Genomic DNA, 21165 nt, shown 5'->3' with positions numbered 1-21165 from the left:
CGCACACAAAGGAGCTGATGAAAGCCCCGCTATTAAAAGCACATCCGTCTTTCGTCGATGTGGCGTAAATGAGAAGCATTAAAGTATCTAAGCAGCTTTTTCCTCCACTCTGGTAGAAGTGTATTTCCTCAGCACTCTACTGGAAGTGGGGAAACACTGGGCTGGGACACAATAAGGAACGGAAACAGGATATCAAATTAAGTGGATGAGTATGTATTACGCAGACCTCAGGGCACCCATTACTCCATGTCGGGCTGAGTGGCACAGACATGCACTAGCTGCTGGTATTAAAAAAAAAGAAAAAGAAAAGCACAGAGGTGCCAGAGCTTAAGAACAGGAACATAACTCACCTTTCTGAGGTCCTGCTGCAGCTGCCTGAGGATGACCTCCAGCTGGTTGACTTTGCCGGTTAGTGTGGACGGGGAGCTGCTGTTGGTTTAAACAAACAAACACAGTTAAGAGATGCATCTTTCTTTAATTTTTAACAAGTTTAAAGTGCAAATATTGTATTTTAGTCAGAAAAACAAAAAAATCTTGATTTCTAATGATATAAAAATAAATTATTTAAAAAAAACTTTTTTCATCGCGTAGAAGAACCTTCAGGAGCTCACCTCTAATAATCATAACCATCATTAGCATATATATGGATGTTGACATAGGGTTTGTTACACAGCGAGTGAGACCCCACTTTCCTCAAATATCCAGCTGAGCAGGAAAAGTAGGTGAACTTTGTGACAGTTAAAAAGGTTTCTCAGTTCGACACGTTTTGCCACAGTATTACAAAAACACGAGTCAGTGGGTATATCTGCGAAAGCTATTTGCAAAAGTAATGTTTTTAATCAATGAAACAATATTGCTCAAGCACAATTTTTATTTTTAATGAGCCCCGGTGGTAAGATTTTTGTTTTTTTTACAATAAGAGTATTTTCTCAATGTCTGACCCCCCGCCCCCCCAAAAAATAAAATAAAAATTATTGAAACATATATCACATGTGTAGCTGCTAATGGCAAAAAAACTTGAGAGAAAACAATTGTGGATGGATTTTCAGGGTGTTTTAGGTGAAAGATATCATCAAAACATCTACTGATTATATCTAGCAAAGTTAGACTTTTAGCTGCTTCCATTCACTGTTCCATTAGTTTTACACAAACAAAAAACTCTATAAGGTCACACATCCAACATTCATCTGAATGCTGCCAGACTTTTTTTGTAAAGTCTTACCAGATGTGATATTCACCACTCTGGTGAATTACATGCCGACTGGGCTTGCCATAGAGTGCCTTTAAATTCCAGAGTACGCTCACTGGTGTTTAAGGTCTTGAAGCTGCTGACTTCCTCCTCCTAACTGGACCAATCATCCATAAAAATCTTGGTGTTATGAGCTCACACAGGAGCTGGGAGAATCTGCAGTCACAACTTTCTACTTGGGTGGCCATTAAGTAATGCATTATTGCTGGAGTTTGGCATAATAGTCGCTCTTCAACTTTTAGCTGCATGAATGGGTGCCTTGCCCTCACTAGATTTCCTTTACTCCTTTGTAAATATTTCTTGGGAAACTAACTATTGCAAATAAAAAGATTAAAGACAACCGAAGAAAGAAAATAAATAATTAAACATGCTTAATGGAGAAACTCTTTACAAGATGCTCTAGGTTTTACTCTAGTTCTTTCTTTTCTCTGAAAGGCACACAGTACTAATTCGCAGCTGTTAAATGTTTTCAGCCAAAAATCCCTCTTTGCTTCTTCCAGGAGTTGTGTTTGCGTGTTTGTGCGCTAGTTGTGCTGTGAATGATTCCTACTCTGCTTCCAGCGCTGCTCCCTCCGCCTCCACCACCCGTCTGGTCAGCTCTCTGGAGATCTGCAGAGCCTCCACCCTCTGCATGTCTGTCATGGTGCAGAAAGACGCCACGCGCTGGTCTGGGAACAGAACAGGTGACCAGAACCGGTTAGATAATCCGGCTTTGACAGCACAGCAGGAAACCTGAATCATTTGGCTAACATGCAGCTAAAGCAGAACAACTTGAACTGAATGCATGCGTTCCTAACAGGATGGGTGAGTCATTCATGGCTTCAATGAATGGAGCTTATTTAAGCATTGTTACAAACCACTTTACTAAAATCTCCATCCAAATAATTCCAGATAATTCTAGTCACTCTCCTTGAGTTCTGCTTCAGTGGTTTCCACCCTGGAGTTTCCTTTGACAGCTGTTTGGCTCCCACTATGAAACTGTAAGACACTGGTCATGCTTGTTCCACCATATCAGGCCTTTAAGCTTTGCCAAAGCCACATGGAAAACCCAAACTTGGCACAGTGCTCTCTGGGATTTCTCAGTTTTAAGGCTTAATGCTCTTTTCTCTACAAACCAGTCCTTCTCCAGCCCTTGGTTTAAGACTAAAGATGGTGAAATCTGCATATTCATACCAGAACTAAGCATTTTCATTAATTTATCCCCCAACTGAAAGATAATCCACTTTAAGACAGAAGTTGGATGAGGACAGAGTTGGTTTCTCTCACAAGAGGCAGCAAAGAGAGACCAGGCCCTAATTTCCATATGAATGAATTCGTTCCTCATGTTCCATGGCTGCATCAGAAAGATTAAAGTCTTCTCAGACAGTAGAGATGCTGCCTGTCTTTTAGCGATGAGGCGATGTCCAGATTTAGTGAGCATCCTGATTAGATTGAAAAAGATACCACACCACTGTGGATAGAAAAGATGCTGTAACTGTAAGTGATCCTGCTTATTTGTGGGGGAATATCACAATATTTGAAAATTATTTGCCAAAGCTTACTTTACTAGGGGTTCAAGCCTGTAGCATTTCTAAGCACACAGCAAAAAAACTTGATTGTAACTGCTCCATTTTTGTCATTAATATTCAGCTTGACTAAAGAGCAAAGCCTGAAATAGACAAAAATCTAAGAAGGGCCCTTTGGAGATCAGGCTGAATACCTGCAATGCTCCTCAGATTAAACAAAATCTCTAAATCCACCAATGAGAGTTTTATTTCTTAAGTTTTAAGACATAAAATCAATCGATTGTTTGCATATGTATTCAACACAGCAAAGGAAGCAGAGTTAGTCATTTTTAAACATCACTAAAGGTGACTTATTATGCCTCCTTGACCAAGAAAGGTTAGGTTTATATTCTATATTAAACATGTTCAATAAATCTTTTGCACATAATCATTCTTAGATAATGAAACTTTAGTCTGCTGTTTTGAGTTTCTTTCACAATGAGATGTTTTAGGGCATCTTGTCACTTTAAATCCAAATCAGCTGCTGCTGGCCAGGCCACACAACCAAATGTTTATACTCACACATGAAAATGGCTGCAAACAGATGCCCATTTATACAGTCATACATCTTTGAAAAGCAGATGTAGAGCCTCCTGCACAACCAACAAGAATGCAGCAAGGAGTTTCTGGCTGGTGAATCAACAACAAAACACTTGTCTTTTCCAGCTGCCACTGTACAGCGCATACAGTAGTAAAACCAGCTGACTAAATGTCTTGGAACTCAGTAACGGGATAGACCTCAATAGTGATTGGTACAGAAGCGTAAAAATGTTTAAAAAAATGTTCTTTTTCTTTTAGGAAAGATGAAAGAAAATATTATTCCAAGATTTCCCCCAGAAAACCTGCTGAGCCTGGCGGTTGGATGCTAGAGCAGTCATTCATCCAGCGGCCTGACATGTTTCTGAGATAAAAAATGTTTAACGTTGACAGAAAATTTGAAAATATCACTTGATAATTATGTGTTTTTGAAAGATCGGAAGATTAACACTTGAAAAGGCTTAAAAATGCAAACATTTAAAAAAAACCTTAAATAAATAAGCAATGCTTAACCTCCACAAGTAAAGCCTGGTGGCCCGCCAGGCTCATCATACCCTGTTATTAGACAATATTAATGTTAATAACAGATGAACGTGAAATAAAAATGCACCAGGAGGGGAGTGCACAGGGCATAGAAGGCTTGGAACCTGGATATATCTGCTTGAAATTTAGGCATTTTATCAAATTTTCACAAAAATTCTTCTCAACTGTGACCAGTTTTCTTCACCTTGAAACAACTGAACATTTATTAGGACTGCATTTCATCTTTGTTGACCTGATTATCCCCTTGCTCTCATAGCATAGCTGCTTAAATGTCCAAGAATGATCTTGTAGCTTGCACTGACTGGCATGACAACAGCCTTACTGCTGTCAGTCAAGCTCTTCATCATCTCTGCTGAACCCCCCTCTCCCTCAGTAAGTGATGGACTTTATGCTTTGAGGCCGGAAATGAACCAAAGGCAAAAACCCGCATTGACAAATGAGTGAACACAAGCTATGCTGTTTGCTCACGGGTCGGGGTCAGGCAGAGTTCAAACAGAGAAAAAAAAAATCTCATGGTATGCTAGCGGAAGATGAAATGCACTGACATGACAGTAGAGCTTAAATTAGGCATAATAAAATATATAAACAGATGATGCTTCACATGATGTGGAAAAAACTCATTAAAACTCACATATGGATCAATTACACACAGAGCAATATATTTCAAGCATTTATCACTTGTTTGTATGATTATGACAAAAGAAATGTTTGGATTACTAAACATTACCTGCCTATATATCTGGCTAGGGCTCCTTTGACATGAATTACTGCATTAGTGCATAGTGGCATGGAGGGGATCTCCCTGTGTTTCTGTTTGGCCGTTAAGAAAACCCGTTTTGCTTTCAGTTCATCTGAACTGTTAGATGTGATGCTTCTCATCTTTTTGGTAAAACTCTGTTTAGCGTTTTGGTCAGGCAAGTACTCTACCAATTCCTGCTTGTAAATTAGTGTCCCTGTAAAACTTGTCAGCAAATGAAAGGATGAAGTGCTCTAAAATGTTGAAGTAGACTTCTGTGCTGATTTTGGATTCGAGAAAACAAATGAGATCTTAAAAGAGGACTGGGCAACTGAGCAGCATGTCAATTTTTCAAATTAGGGCAGGTAATTTATCACAGTATTTTCTTCCACTCAACCTTCTTCCATCAATATTTTTAAAAGAAAGAACTGGAAAACTAACTTATTTAAAAATTGACATTTTTGTTCCTGACCCTATTTCTGAAGAATATCAGAAGTGGAGTTTCCATTACAAATGTGTGCAAAACTTTGGCAATACTCTGCTACTGCCCAAAAAAACACAACACAATTTTGCAATCGCAGTGTTTCCATTACATAAGAAACACAATTAAAAGCCCACACGACTAAGTTTGTTCACTCAATAAGTCATTAAAAACATGCCACATATCAGCCTTCTCCTACCACTTTATCGTCTTTTCCACCAGTAGTGACAGCCATTGTTTATCCCATGACTTGCGAAATGAACTTATTTCAGAAACACACAGCTCACAAAGATCTAACGCATGCAAGCGAGTGAGCACTTGCCGCTTACAGACACACAAACATATACTGCGCAAAGCAGCCGGGGGATCAGGGAAGTCGGGGCTGAAGGAAGAGGAATGTTTTAGACAAGGTGCCAGCAGCTCTAGCCAAGCTGGTTACCTTCAAAGGCTCGTGCTGCATCGACCAGGTGAGACCAGTCCAGGCCCGAGGCAGTGTCTGGGAGGGGCATGAGGCCCGGGTCGCTGAACTTGGACCTATCCGCCAAGGAGCCGTCAGAGAACCAAAACTCACCTGCAGAGACAGGCAGGTATTGTGTTGAGAGTCTGAGCCCAGCCTGAGTTCAGGGCTAAGCGTCGACAGGGGGAGGAATGAAAGAGGAGCATCGGAGGGGAAAAGTTGGGACCTTATGTTAACTATTCATCGCTGCTAAAAAAAAAAAAAAAAAAAAAGGGACATTTATGTATCTGGAAAATCCTCAAAGGATGCAAACGCTCACTCTTAAGAGGAACGTGTTGCATCCGCATGAGAGGTTTCAAGTCACATTAAACCAACCAAACCAACTTCTCTGCAAATCACAAGAGAGGCGCAGTTTGAGGGGTGATAAATGACTTGTCTCGGAGAATATCTTGACGTTTCAGTCAACATCTCCGTTCCTTTCCATCTGCATCTCAACCCTGAAAGACGCAAAATGCAACTAGCACACTCCCGCTCACTGGAGAGGCATTTAGAAAAGCTTGAGCAAGGAGTCGGCAAAGAGACAGAGAGCTTGAGGTGACATTCTCTTTTCAATTTACCAAGCTTCTCGGAGCTTGAGTGATTCACTGTTTACCAAATTGGGCCGTCTCTGCAAGGGAAAAACGAGAGAGCCTCCGTTCTCAACTATCCTTCAAAACAATCAGGAACCCATCAGGTTGACAGCCAGAACAGGCCGGAGAGAAAAACATCTTTCCAAAGCCCATTTTCTACCTAATGGCGGCAGCAAGAGACAGGTGAGGAGCGGTATGGAAATGAGACCGCAGGGACAGAGAGGGAAGGCAGGGATGAGGATGATGAGCGAATGAAACATTATGTATGACAGAAACTGTGAAACCCCAGGTGGAAAACTGGCACATTCAAGTCAGAGATGTTAAAATCGGGACACATCACACCTGTCATTTACTTCCTTACATTCAGAGGATTCGGGGTCGAAGAGTCAGGAAAGTGTCTGCGTGAAGCAGGCGCAGAGGCAGAGAGCGTGCAAGTAGCTTGCAGCCGCACCCATTTCCAATTAGTTTGCTATATGGAGGAGTGTTGCTGAAATGTGTTCAGTTGTGCTAATGATATCAGTCGGGCACAAGTGTCTCTTCAAGCAAGTAACTATATCCTGGCTCTTATCTGGTGCCAGAAGGAGGGAGAGATAATCATGGAGCAACATGATGAGAAAGTGTTGTTAGCCTTCTGTCTCTGTGAGACGTTTGGAGTTGTGTTTATATCAAAAGCAGATTCTCTCTGGTGTTTGTTAATGCACAGTTCATGTTACTCTAGGAGTTTAACCGTCATTCCCATGCAGAGCCTTGTAAAAATATCCCTTACAGTTTATTCTGTTACAACCACAATTTTCAGTGTATGTGCATTTTTTAAAAATAACGTCACAACATAAATTCTCAAGGTTTATCACAGATTTTCAATTTAGACTTTTCACTGAACATGTAGTAACAGAAACCCTGGCATTGTAGCTTTGGATGTATGTTAAGGACAATTACAAGTGCATGTTTTGTTCCAGAAATTAATTTACCTACATCTGTTTTCCCTTCAACTTTTATTAGTTTCTCTGTACCCACAGCATGACACAGCAAAACAAACATCACTATGTTTTGCAGTTAGGCTGCATTCAAGATGATGTGAAAATGTAACTTTGTGGCCATTAGGTCCACAACTGCATTTGGCAGATTACTTGATTAATCAATTAAATTAAAATTAAAAAAAAGCAAAAAGTGTGATTTTTACAATTTTTTTTTAACTTGTTTAATGTCTGGCCTTTATTTTTACATTTCCAATTTAGGTCTCTGCTTCTATAAACAGGTGAGCTTTTATTCAGCAGAAATGTAATGTTTTTTCTGGTTTCTGTAATCTGACCAGAGCAAAATCTCATCATCTGAGAATGATTTTTTACAAAGAATTTGATGACCTCAAGCCTTATTTTCAACGTTTTGTGTGTTTTGTGTGTTTTGTGTTGTTATATTTTATCCTCTTGCAGTGATTTGGAGTTATGCTTGTGTAAACTTCTTTTTATATAAATCCTTCATTTATTCATTGCTACCTATTAGCCACAGAATAATTGTACATCCCAGGCATTTAGACTACAGGTTTGCAGTGTTAACTATATGGCTTGTGGCAAACTTTAAAGACTTTCCTTCAACATTCATTTTCTTTATGCCACTCTTCCATAAAGGAAAGAATGACTAAGCGTTAAACAACCAGTTACCATGAAACTCCTCGCTGTTTTCTGATTAATGCTCTCCTCAAACACCTTTCAGTTTAGGTGGACATTACATTGATAGTTTTTTTTTATTATTTCTAGATGATATATCGAACAGAGCTCTGTGTGATGTTCAAAGCTTGGAATATAAACTAAATTCGCTTTCAACTTAAAGACAAATTTCTCCCTGTGATTCTACACTGTAAAAACACAACATCTATCAAGTATTTTGGGTTTAGATTGTAATGAAAGTCTTTTTCTACACTGGAATTAAGACAAAACTAACTTGTGAGTAACTTTTTTAGCAAGATATAAGAGTTTGTTTTACATTAGTAAGTTTTTACAAATGATTTTAAAAATTCTAGATTAGTGCTTTTATAACAAGAAGTTTATGCAGTTAAAATAATCTGCCCGTGGAACTAGTACTTTGTAATCTACTAAGGTATGATTAACTTAATATAAGCTGTTATATCGTACAAAAAAGTTCCTTGCAAGTTAGTTTTGTTTTATTTCAAGTGCCATCAGATGTTTTCATTAGGAACTAGACCAAAATACTTAGTAAGACTTTGAGTTTTTGCAGTGCACGGTTTCATGATAGTGTTTGTTCACTAAAGCTTTCCAACAAAGCCTCTGCAGTCTTCACAGAACAGCTGGATTTATACAGAGATGAAATTACAGACAGGTGGACTCCATTTCCTACTTTTTATTAGACACTTCAGAGAGTAGAGAGTACAAATGAACACCACATTCTGATTTTGATTTGTAAAACAAAGTATAAAACTGTGTGTAGTGTTTCTGTATTGCATAAAACCCTGTAAGTTAAAAGGTAAACACTTTGCGGTGCGTTAGCACTCACTGCGGAGGTTGGACGCTCCCTGGTTATGGACCATGCGAGGAGGCAGCGTGCTGCGGTAAGGTGGCGTGGTGCTGAACAGGATGTCGTTGGGCATAGCTTGATCAAGCATGGAACTGTGTGAGCTGGCGTAGGACGAAGCCTTCCTGTTGCTGCACACGCTCTCGTCCGACAGCGTCCGGTAGAGCGAGCGTCTCGGTGACAAACTGCCCAGTGCCAACACCTGCAGGAAAAGAAGAAGAATTCATCTCTACATAGTTGTAACCAGAAACAAAACCTGCAAGTACTAGAAAATCCCCCCTGTTGCATGCACCACTGACATCCTTTGACTTTCTTGGGCACAGCGGGTTTACAAAAGAAGTCAGCTGGGAGGGTGAGGCAGTGACATCAGGGAGCTGTGTCAGGAATCAATTACAGCCTTTGCTCTCAGGAAAATGCGACTGATTGAGCACAGCTGGAGAGTGTCTGACAGAGTGGGAAACACAGGGGACAAGGCTGGTGGAGGTGGTGACAGAGGTCACTCCCCTGTGGCAACCACTGGTCACTGAGCTTAATGTAAGAAGCCACAGACAGCAGAGAGGAAATCTCTAACAAGTGTAAAGAGTTTTATTTTCATTTCTTAAAGATCGAGCTCTTAAGCAAGGCCTAACTGCATCTAAATTCAAAGATATGATTAGAAGAATGATGCAAAACTGCAACAAATAAACATGATTAATTGATTATTGAAACAGTTATCAACTATCTAATAACCGATTGATCGTTATCTGGAGAATACAGATTCAAACATACAAAATTTTTTGTGAAGCACCTTTTGCTTTTCAATTATTAATTGGATATTTTAAAAAATTGCTTTACGTTGTCAAGTCGAGCAGAAAGGTTTGAGTTTTTCACGTTATTAGTATTTATTTAGCTTCAAATTTGTCCTTTGCTACAAATGATCAAGTACTCTAAAAAAATTCTGTCATCACATTTTAAGCAATAAAATATTGGTTTTCTTAAATAAATTATTTTTTTTACTTGCATTTCCAATACTGTATAAAATAATAAAATAAATGGTTAAATGAAAAATCTGCAGGAAGAGCCAAAATTAGTTGTCAGAGTAATTGACAGAATAATTGATAACTAAAATAATTGTTAGTTGCAGCCCTAGGACAATACAAAAATATACCAGTTTTTGGTAAATGGAAATTTATTTTTATTTTGGCCGACTGGACATATCTGAAAAGCTAAGTCCATCATCAAGCAATTCATTCAAGAAAGAAATGTTCAGTTGATGGACTTTAACATTTTAAGATATTTTAAATTGCAGCAGCGATATTTGTGCAACAGGTTGCAACTGTTTACAATCAGAAGCAAAGCATACTTTAAAGATAATTTTCCTTCAGTAATTTCCAAAAAACAAAGTTAATAAAATAGTTTGAGGCCCATACTTCAGCTGAACTCAAGTTTTTTCCCTGTCGGTCTACTCTATTTCCTCCAAAATAGGTCAGTGTAAGAAGCCAGAAAACATGACATGCTCTGCACCCCTGAAGAGAAGGAGCTTCAAATGAAAAGCCTTTGCACCTTGGTGGACAAGCAGCATGTGAACCTGCATGTAAGAAAGGGCTGTGATTTTGTTTTTGACTAGTGTTTAAAGAATGTGTTATCTTTGAGTGTTTTTAATTTCGTTTATATTGTTTCCTGTAATATATCGTTTTAAAAGGTGGAAGAAAAATCAAAATTTCTTGTTTGCTGTTTCAAAGATTTGTACAACGGTGGAAAGAACCTTACCACACTCTAGATGAGAGAAATGTTTAGTGTATATGATAGAAAAATAAAGTACTTCTGTTTTACATGTCGCCCTCTCAAGGTGAATGAATTGAGATAATCTGAATTATGAAGTGGTAAAGCAGGCAAACAAATCGGCATAATGAACGTTCTGGATCGGCTAGTCTATGTTGAAGTTGTCTGGAGACAAAGCCTCTGGGTTAGCTGTGCATCATCCATCTCTAAACGTGTCAGAGTAAACACATAAGGAAGTGCTTTAGATTGGTCATTATAGCTCGCAGTATGGGGCTCTACATCATGGTCAATTAGACCGCTGACCTTATTCTGCCATATTGATCTGTGCATCGTTGATTATTTGAGGGTGACTTTTGTTGCTGTTCAATGTACAGAATAAAATGCGTGCAATAGAAAGGTTAAATGATGTGCTGTCAGGTCAACCAATGTATCCACAGGCAGCTAGAACTGAAATCCTTTGCAGTTAGTGGTTAGGTAATAAAACTGCAGGGTCATTCAGCGTAAAAAATCTACCGCTACAGGCCAAAGCATGCTGCTGCCAAGGTCAAAATGAAGATGTTAAAACTCTTCGTTGGTCAGGAAATTAGCACCATCACAACTCACACAGGATACCACAGCAGGGAGAGTAGTGTCTCATTACTGTGGTCAAAGTTGTGACAGAGGATCTCCTGTTTAAACACACAAAACCACGATGGCCAATCCCATCTGTCACTGTCCCATTTAGTTTACATAAATACAGAAGGAGTGACATCAAAAGCAGCCACAAATGATACACGGAGCAGCTGCACAGATCGGTAAATATCTGTCTCTTTCTTCCCAGCTGTAACCCACAATGCGCTGCTATCTCCACAAGCCAACACCCAGCCATCTCCATTTCAAAGCGAGATCCCCCACAAGTCCCTTAGGGAGAATTTAACAAACATTCAGCGTGTCTTTAAAGCAGAGATATGCTTATGCCTCCTTCAGCCCAAACACGCTTTTCTCATATTCAAAGTTTACAAGATAAAACCCCACAAGGTTATCACACATCGGAACAACTTTAACCTGGTTTCTCGCTTCTATATGAGGCAGAAAACAGCAGAATTAAGTCTTGAATAAATATGCAGATCAAATAAATCATCAATGAAATACACTGGATGGAAAAATCTTTAAAAGTGTAGAGATACTCTTCTACTGAAAGGTGGCAAAATCTGACAGCTGATCAGTTACTGAAGGTGCATCTAAATCCACTAAGTCTGACTCAGGCAGCTTTGGGTGTTAGATCTTAGCATTTCTTTGTATGGCACCACTCTTATCAGTGCTGCCAGCTCTGACACATCCACCGAGACTTTTTCCTGATTACCCTGACAGCAACCGGCGCTGGCCCCTTTTTGACGTGCCACATGGGAGGATGTGTTTGGACAACCACCTATTCACATGCTTTTCTTTTGTTTCCCACCGAAGGTTCAAAAGAGGAATGTTGTGGGAGACTAAGCCTGCGAACGGCCTTTCCTTTGCGTCAGTCACACAATGGGCTGTCTGTCGGACGTTGTGGCTGGCAAGGAAAGTCTCTGTGCACCTGCTTGTCCGCACAAAGACTGGCACATGGCGACAGTGAGAGGGCACATTGAGCTTTGTTGCATCCTCTGCTTGGTCACTTAGAATATTAACTAGTATGCAGAGGTGGGTAGTAACTTGTTACATTTACTTATAGAAAAATGTACTTGTTATTGAACTGTAGTTTTTACTTTTACTTGCGTAGTTTTATTATGACGTTCGTGAGTAATAGTTCTGGTTATGCTACCATAGAGTGGGACAAAATCGTGAAGTTAAAATAACTTGTGGACCAAAGAACACAAAAAAAAAAAACTAAAATAAAAGCAATTATATTAAAGAAAGGCGTCTAGTTTTAAATACATTTGTTTGTGTATAAGAACAGTATTTGGATCAATTTCTTTCAAAATGCTTGCTATATTTAGCCAACTATAATGAATTAGCTGATTTGGGAGAAAAGTCTGGTTTTTTCTGAATGAACAAGGTTCAACGTATGCAAGAAAAAAACAACAACTTTGTGTTGTATTTAGCATTTTTCATTGCGAAAAAACTATATCAGTGAAAATTTCCCCATGACAGAAATAAAAATCTCCATCTCCATCAATCACCTGTGCTGGATGGGGCAAATTTGTATGATTCTTGAATTGTGGGCCACAAAAAAATGAAAAAAATAAAATAAAATAAATCAGTAGAAGGCCCACAAATGGCCTTCGGGCAGCACTTTGGACACCCCTGCTCTATCCACTGAAGTGACTTTAATGAATGAAGAAGAAGATTGTTTTGACCAAAACAAAAATTCTCCAGACAAAGATATGCCTGCAGTTTTTGTTAAAGTTTTATAAGTTATTTATATATTTATCAGTGATATATATATATATCAGGCACTGTTCCCTCTTCTGGTAGCGTGTCATGTTTAAACCTTTCTTTCACCTTTGTCGTTTTTTTTTTTTTTTTTTTTTTTTTTTTTTTTTTTTTTTTTTTTTTGTTTAAACATTTTTATTAGTTTTGTGTTTCACAAACATAGGAAATATAACATTGTACACTGTGTTGTCTATCATATTACATAAGTATATGATAAGGAAGAGAAACAAAACACCTCCCCCCAAAAAAAATAAAATAAAAAAAAAAAAAAAAAAAAATAAGAATAAAATTAAATACAAAAATTAAAAAAAAAAGAGGCCGCTGTACAATGTCACATTCACATTGAATCATGCCTACAGTGGTTGGCAAACATTCACAGACATATTTAAACCCTGACAACCACACAATTATGTCTAGCCGGACAATCAAAGAAAGAAGAGAAAAGATACATAAGACAAGCGGATGGTGCTCTTTAGATAGGTGCTGGTGAGACCTTCCACTTTATGGGATTCTGACCTCTCTCACAAGTTGCATCAGCTCTTTAGGTAAATAGTTAAGCACAGGAGACCACATATCAATGAAATATTTCTCATTACCCCTAATAACTGCACTAATCCTTTCATGAGGAACGACCCTAAATTATTCTCTATGTGTGACAGTTGGAGGTTTATCCTTAATCCAGTTGATGAAATTATTGTTTCTGGCCAAAAGCAATAATTTGTCACAAAGTTTGAAGTGTGATTGTGCCAGAGTGACTGATTTTGAGGGGAGGCCAAGAAGGAACAGACCTGGGTCACAGCTGATCTTTACATGAAACACATCACTCAGCTCTTTAGAGATTGCACTCCAGAATCGTTTAATTAATTTGCATTGCCAGAAATAATGATAATATGTTCCAACTTCCCTTCCACATTTATTGCATAAGGGAGAGAGTTGGCGATCCATCTTATTCAGTATAAAGGGTGTTATATGTAGACGATGTAGTATTTTATACTGTGTCTCTCTGAGCGTATTACATATAAAGGTTGAATTGACCACATCAATGGCTTCTTGCCAGTCATCCTCAATGTATTCTGTGTCAAGGTCTCCCTCCCATTTCCGCGCAATGTCCCTGGCACCGCCTGGGGTGAGAGAGCAGAGCACCGCATAGAAAGCAGAGATAAAATGCTTAGGATTTTTCCGGTCGACAAGGAATTTTTCAATCTCATTGCATGTGGCCAAGCCAGACTGGGATAGTCTCATAGAACTGATGAAATGGCGAATTTGGAAAAACCGAAAAAGTGTTCTTTAGGAATATCAAATTTTGACTGTAATTGTTGAAATGTCATGAGTAGATTCTCTGCAAAAAGATCTCCGATCACTCTCACACCTCTGCCATGCAGGTCAAAAATGTTGGGCTCCAGCCCTGGGGTAATCCTGGTTTCTTGTAAGGGGAGTCAGGAGTGATGAGCAGGGCCCACTTCCTGCATGGTTCCAAATTCTCTGCCACACTCTAACTGTGTTATAAATAATTGGATTATGTTTAATATCTCTCGATAGTCTCTTCTTATCGCCAGTTGTGAGGCTCCACAAGGAAGCAGGCTGAGAGGCCCAAGAATCCAGGCAGGGATTCGAGTTGAGATGAGCATGTAGCCATTCCCAGAGATAACGAGCATGGCAAGCCCAATTGTAATAGTAAATGTTTGGCAAAGCCAAGCCACCTCTGTCCACAGGAAGCTGTAAAGTTCTGATTTTTCTGTCGTGGTCTCTTTCCATGCCAAATAAACCTGGAAAATTCCCTCTCTATATCCGTAGTAACTTTTTGGAGAGCCAAAGGGGTAACATTTGGAGGGGATATAAGTCGTGGAAAATGTTCATTTTAATCAAACTTATACGCCCCATAATGATAAGGGAAGGTCATGCCACCTTTCTAAGTCCCTCCTTATTTTGCTAAGTGTTGGAGATAAGTTAAGCTTCCATAACTCTGACAGGTTAGGGGACACATTAATTCCAAGGTAAGTGAAGCCTTGTTGGGAGCATCTCAGGGAACAGCTAGAGGGTAGGTCCTGAACAGTAGCAATACCTAGAGGCATCGCTTCCGATTTATCAAAATTGATTTTATAACCTGAGAAGGAACCAAACTCATAGATAGTAGACAAGATAGCTGGTATTGAGATATTAGGTTTTGTTACAAATAACAGAATATCATCTGCGTATAACGCTATTTTATGGACTTTGCTAATCATTACGCCATGTATATTTTGTTGTGATCTAATAACCACTGCTAGGGGCTCCAGCGCAAGGGCAAAGAGAAGCGGGGATAGAGGGCAACCCTGTCGAGTTCCCCTATGTATTGCAAAAGGTGGAGATTGAACACCATTAGTCAGAACACAGGCTGAAGGGAACTGTAAAGGATCTTGATCCATTTTAAAAACTCACCTGCTACCCCGAATCTCTCCAGAACATTAATAAGTACTTCCACTCAATCCTATCAAATGCCTTTTCAGCATCTAGAGATACTGCAAAGGCTCTACAATGAGTTTGGCTTGAATACTGAATTATGTTAAGTAACCTTCTCATGTTTGTGAAAGAGAAACGATTCTGTATGAACCCAGTCTGATCTGGGTTTATTAAAAAAGTCAAACTTCTCCAGTCTCGTTGCGAGTAATTTAGAGAGCAGTTTACAATCAACCCCGATAAGGCTAATAGGTCTATATGAGCCACAGATGTCTGATGGTTTATCTTTTTTAAGGATGAGATTGATGTTTGCCAAATTAAGTGTTGGAGGCAAGTCTCCCCGCCCAAATGAATGGATAAACATGTCAGTAAGTGGTCCTACCACCAGGTGGCTTAATTTCTTATAAAATTCTGGGCAGAAGCCATCGGGTCCAGAGCTTTTCCGCCCTTAAGGAGGCGATGGCTTCTCTGACTTCTTCCTGAGAGATTGGGGCGCCTAAGGCTTCTTGTTGTTCCTCTGTTAGGCGAGGGAGTGTTACTCCATTTAAGAATTTTGTAATTTAACATTGGATGAATCACATTCAGATGAGTACAATTTTTGATAGAATTCCCTCATAATCCTATTAATGTCTGTCGTTTTATGATGTCTGTCTCGATTATTGTCCTGTAATGATGAAATTGTGTTTGCTTCCATTCTGCCTTTCGTTAGCCTTGCTAGTAGCCGGCCCGGTTTATTCCCTGATTGATATAGCCTATGCTTAGCAAAGAAAATGGTTGATTCTGCTTGTTTTGTTAGTAATTGATTTAAAGCTGAGCGAGCTGCTTCTAATTTTTTAGAAAGTGGTCTGGAAGGTGTATTTTTAAATTGCAACTCTAGCTGTTGTACTGTTTTTTCTAAGCGCAATTGTTCTTTAATGGTGGATTTTTTCAGAGCTGTGGTATATGATATGACACTTCCCCTAATAAAAGCTTTAGCCGTCTCCCAGAGCAACGAGGGGTCAACATCTGGAGTCTTATTAGTATCCATAAATAAATTCCACTGATCTGTAATATAGTCAATAAAAGATGGATAGCTCAGTAAAGAGGGATTCATCCTCCAGTGACGAGAAGCAGGATCAGCATAAGGGGGGCTAATACACAGGATAACAGGAGAGTGATCGGAGATCGTACATGTGCCAATTGAACATTTTCTAACTCGATCCAATATCATTCTCGAAGATAAGAAGAAATCAATCCGAGAGAACGTTTGATGGGGTTGAGAAAAAAAAGTGTAATCTCTCTCTCTGGGGTTAGTGACTCTCCAGGTGTCATACAGTTCTAAGTCTTGGCAAAACTCTCGCAATCTCAGACTTTTTCTTGAGGTTGCAGTGGATCTAGGAGGAGACTGGTCAACATGGGTCATGAATGCAATTAAAATCTCCCCCCAAAACAACATATGGTGTATGTACCGATACAATATTCGACAAAAGTTTTGGGAAGAAAGCAGCCTCATATATATTTGGACCATATACAACCTATTAAAATGTGTTCTCCATAAAGATAACCTGAGATAAGAACATAGCGACCATCACTGTCGCTCATTTTCTCCCAATGTAAAGGGAAGACTGCGATGGATAAGTATGGCAACTCCTCTACTCTTAGAGTTATGTGATGAGTAAAACACCTGGCCTACCCAATTCCTCCTCAGTTTAAGGTGCTCATTGTCAGTTAGGTGGGTTTCTGATAACAACGCTATTTTTGTGTTCTCCTTTTTCAAGAATGTTAGGATCTTTTGTCTTTTTATTACATTATTTATTCCCTTAACATTAAGGGAGACTATTTTAAGATCACTCATAATAAACCTGATGAGAGCTTGACAGTCTGTGAGAAAGCAATCCAAGAGCTGCAGTAGACCTCCATGAAATTACAAAAGGTAATTGACAAATCGGCAGTGTAATAACCTGAAGAATATGTAGCTTACATTGTACATCGGCGTAGACAATAACGAAGAAAAAAGAAACCTCATGAATGAAAAAAAAAACAGCCATCCCCAAACGATGGCTCCCAGACAAACTCTGAACCCCCCACCCTACCCTCCCCCTCCCCACCCTACCCTCCCCCTCCCCACCCCTGTGTGGTTTAGCAACGCAAACCGCGACACCACGAGAAGAACAGGGGCACATGAAACCGAGAAGAGTCGCCGCCGAGGAAAGAAGACCAAACATCCTCCCAGAAGCTAAGCCCCCCCATCTCAACCCGAGCCATAGCAATTTAAACGAATTGGTAATAAATTTCAGCAACCAACATCTTTTATCATATGTCGTTTGTCCATGTGAGGCACAAAGAAAACAAAAATCCAAATTGTGGAATATCTGTCCAACAATTAGCCACATAACTTTGCAACAGAGTTCTGCACCGAAGAGGGAAGGAAAGAAAAAGCAAAGCATCGACCTCGAGGCAGGGTCCAATGTGTGTAATCAACCAGTCCGGAAGATGGTTTCAGTTTACTTCATCCAGGAAAGCAAGTGCATCCTTGGGTGATCGGAACGATCGGTTTTTCCCTCCGTGCGTAAAAGACAGAACAGCCGGTACCGCATGGAGAACCTCACCTCCTTCTTGATGAGACGCTCGCACACCCCGTTAAACGCACGGCGCATCTCTTTGACAGCAGCGGTCATATCCTGCCTGATGTAGATCGTTTGGCCTTCGTAAGAGAGCGGAGCCTGCTTCCTCGCCGCCGCAAGGATCCTGGATGTATCTCTGGAGTGGTGTAGTTTAACAATCAGAGCGCGCGCCGGTCAGGTCTCGGCGGTCCGAGGCTCCGATGAGCCCGGTCGATCTTAATGACGCCCCGCTTAGATTCCAAGCCAAGAAGAGTTGGAGCCATCTCTCACAAAATGAGACTGGTTGTTGGCCCTCCGTGCCCTCTTTGAGGTTGTAAATCAAGATATTATCTCTACGGCTGCGTCCCTCGAGATCGATACATTTCTCCGTCAGAATGCGTACTTGCGACTCCAGCTCCTTCAGCCTGGGTTCCACCGCAGACACGTCATCCTCCACCGCTGAGATGCGGTGCTCTGCTTCCGTGATGCGCTCCGTGTTGGCTTCTAATTTAGCAGAGATGTTGTTCAGAGTGGTGGAAAACTCTTTAAATTTCTTATCCATCAGAGCAGAAATCGTCTCAGAGACAGACTGGGAAATATCCGCGGCTAGAGTGTCAGAGCCGCTAGCAAGCACCTCGTCCTGCTGAGCTACCTTGTTAGCTTCTTTGCTAGTTAGCATATTCTTCTTCGTTGGCTCTTCAGTTTAATTTATAAGCAGAAGATTTGGCTTTTGGTTGGGCATGGCGTCAGGTTGCTATAAGATAAATCTACAAGTTGTTAGATGAGATAAATATGAAAAAATAAACCAAGTTGGCTCGAGAGAAGTGGGAGCCCAGCGACAAGCGTCCGCTCAGGGTAACTGCATCACGTGACCCCTCACCTTTGTCGTTTTTATGATTTAACTCTTTCATTTAACCCACCCTGCAGTGTGTCTTACTTGGGATCATATGCATGTCTGATAGGAATGCTCGGCATCGGGTTCCCTGTGATAGTTCTCGCTCTTCAATTGTTTTTCCATGCTCTGTGTTATCAGACTGGAGAGGGCGATTATAGTAACAAACCAGCTGGCTGTGTCCTCTGGGTCTCTGGCTGCTCTACTTCTTGGTTGTAAACAAAACATATTCAAATCAAGGTGTTTGTTTCTCTCGTTATTGAAAATGTGTTAAAACAGCTTGGTTCTTTTAGAAGTAAGCCAAAGGGATTCAAAACTGCAAACAAGTGCTGCACACTCAACCGATTCATGTGAGGGACATGCTTGGCTGTGCCAGAGGACACTGCTGGCTGCCTTTGTATTAAAAATGACCGGCATCCAACAGAACCCATTTGGACGTCTCCAGGGTCTCATCCTGGTCGGTAATGGACGAGTGTTGAGGCACTGGGGAACTCGGGATACAATTAATTGTTCTGAGGAACATCAAACATCTTTCTGCAACTTCCTGTCCTCAATAACGATATCCCAACTGTGTAAACTCAGGCTCCTTTTGGAATTAGGTTAATCTAACCCTGAGTGAGTCAGGGGTCACACAGGGGTCAGCAGGGCGGAGATCCATCAGCTGTGGAGCAGATGTTTTCTCCTACTGTGACATGGAGAAAGTTTCTGCTGCAGGTCTGCCTTTAGATCATCATCTAAACATATTATAATAAGACAATAGCCTTATAAAGAGGAGCAGAATATTAAAGATCCTGTAATCAGAGTAAATCTGCAATAAATGGATCGCAGATATACTCAATAAATTAGAAAATCCCAATAAATTAGAAATCATTAAAGTTCATTTATTGCATTTCTTCAGTTCAAAACTTTTATATAAATTCAGTACACAGTGATAGTGATACATTTTGAGTATGTTAATTTTGAAGGTCAGGAACATTTAAAGTTATTTCCCAGAAAAGTGGGATATTACCTCACCCCATGATGGAAAATTAAGTGAAAGGAAAAACTGCAAGAAAAAATTAGCAAGCGTAACAGAGACTCTCCACCTTGAAAGAATTGTAAATGCAGAGATTCAAAGGTGTATGATGAACAGTTCAACTGGGAGATTATTTCACTTATAAAATGGAAGAAAAAAATGTCTTGTAAGTGAAACAATCTCCCAGTTGAACTATTTTTTTTAATCAGTATTAAGAAATTGTTTATCTAAAACAAGCTCCAGAGAAGTTAGTTTTGTGTTATTTCAAGTGTACTAAGATATTTGCACTGGAATCTACACCAACATACTTGGTCAGATTTTTGCATTGCATTGATATTGAAGTTTAAGTAGTTTTTGCATCAACCAATCATTCTTTCATTCAGCTCAATGACCTCACCTTTCGGCTTCTGTCTTCTCCTGGAGGGCTGTCTGGCAGCAACATCTTTTGAAATTCCTCTTTCGACAGCCTCTGCAGGGATTTTCCATCGTGCTCTGCAGGCTGGAGCTGGCATGCTGCCTCCTGCGTGTACAGTTGCCTGCAAATCATATCAAGAACAAAGAAGACCAGATTTCATAACCAGGGTTACCAGAACCACATCCTGCGAAGGAGGCCCCGGCTACTTTTGGAATACCAGCTGAACAAAGAAAAACAGGGTCCAAGTGAAGGATTCATCTTGGCATGCGAACATCAGGAATCTCCATGCTAGTCAGTTACATATGGGGCAGCAGGGAGGGAGAGACGTCAGGGAGTGGGGGGTTTATTTCCACTAACACCTTGCCCAACACCGGTGTGCCAAATCCATGAATAGAGAGACTGCGACGAGTGCAGCCAAGCACTGTGAGGGGCAGGAACAAAAACAAGCATTTCGAACAGAGACCATCACAGACCAAAGGAGTACTCAACACAACAACAACGATAACGACGAGGAAAGACATAAAAGCCGCAATGCAGGGATTGGAAACGGATTCTGAAGAGGTGACAGGTTGTCCTGGAACTGCTTGTCAGCAGGTTTTGTCTGAGGATGTCTAAATGATTCTGATAGAAGGGGTGTTGGGTGTTAAGAGGAGGGCACAGGGCATGGCGGATGTGACCAATCCGGCTGATGAAGTCGTGTGGCGGTGTGAGTTCTGCTTTAAATGAGCAGCCTGTCCGCGACACTCTGAGTGCTGTTGGCAGGGTGTTACATGGCCGCAGGGATATCGGTTCAGACGGCGAGACGATAGGACAGGTCGGCGACGAAGCGACACTATTTCTGAGTTGCTCAGTGTAGCTCAGTGTCGTGAATACTTCCATGTTACATGGACTTTATGTGATAGTGAAATGTTAAATTAATTCAAAAAGGCAAAACTTCAAAGATTTCTTTTTAAATGAATGTGTTTGGT

General features: G+C 40.3%; 1 protein-coding gene across 7 annotated transcripts in view; it reads right to left on the bottom strand.

The window, feature by feature from the left end:
• Positions 1-21165, bottom strand: part of LOC129359952 (signal-induced proliferation-associated 1-like protein 2) — a 110854-nt gene that overhangs the window by 2817 nt on the left and 86872 nt on the right. For 5 of the 7 annotated variants that reach the window (XM_055029936.1, XM_055029939.1, XM_055029941.1 and 2 more), the window contains 5 exons: positions 20180-20318; positions 8685-8904; positions 5530-5661; positions 1800-1917; positions 351-429 (listed from right to left, as the gene is read on the bottom strand). In XM_055029936.1, the coding sequence (XP_054885911.1) occupies positions 351-429; positions 1800-1917; positions 5530-5661; positions 8685-8904; positions 20180-20318 (688 nt within the window). The remainder of the gene's footprint in view (positions 1-350; positions 430-1799; positions 1918-5529; positions 5662-8684; positions 8905-20179; positions 20319-21165) is intronic. The other 2 variants (XM_055029938.1, XM_055029940.1) reach the window with 2 other exon arrangements.

This window comes from Poeciliopsis prolifica, unplaced genomic scaffold (genome assembly GCF_027474105.1).
Source record: "Poeciliopsis prolifica strain line A6 unplaced genomic scaffold, Auburn_PproV2 SCAFFOLD005, whole genome shotgun sequence".
Lineage (NCBI taxonomy): Eukaryota > Metazoa > Chordata > Actinopteri > Cyprinodontiformes > Poeciliidae > Poeciliopsis > Poeciliopsis prolifica.
The sequence above is the reverse complement of the archived record's forward strand: the minus strand, read 5'-3'. Positions and strand labels throughout refer to the sequence as shown.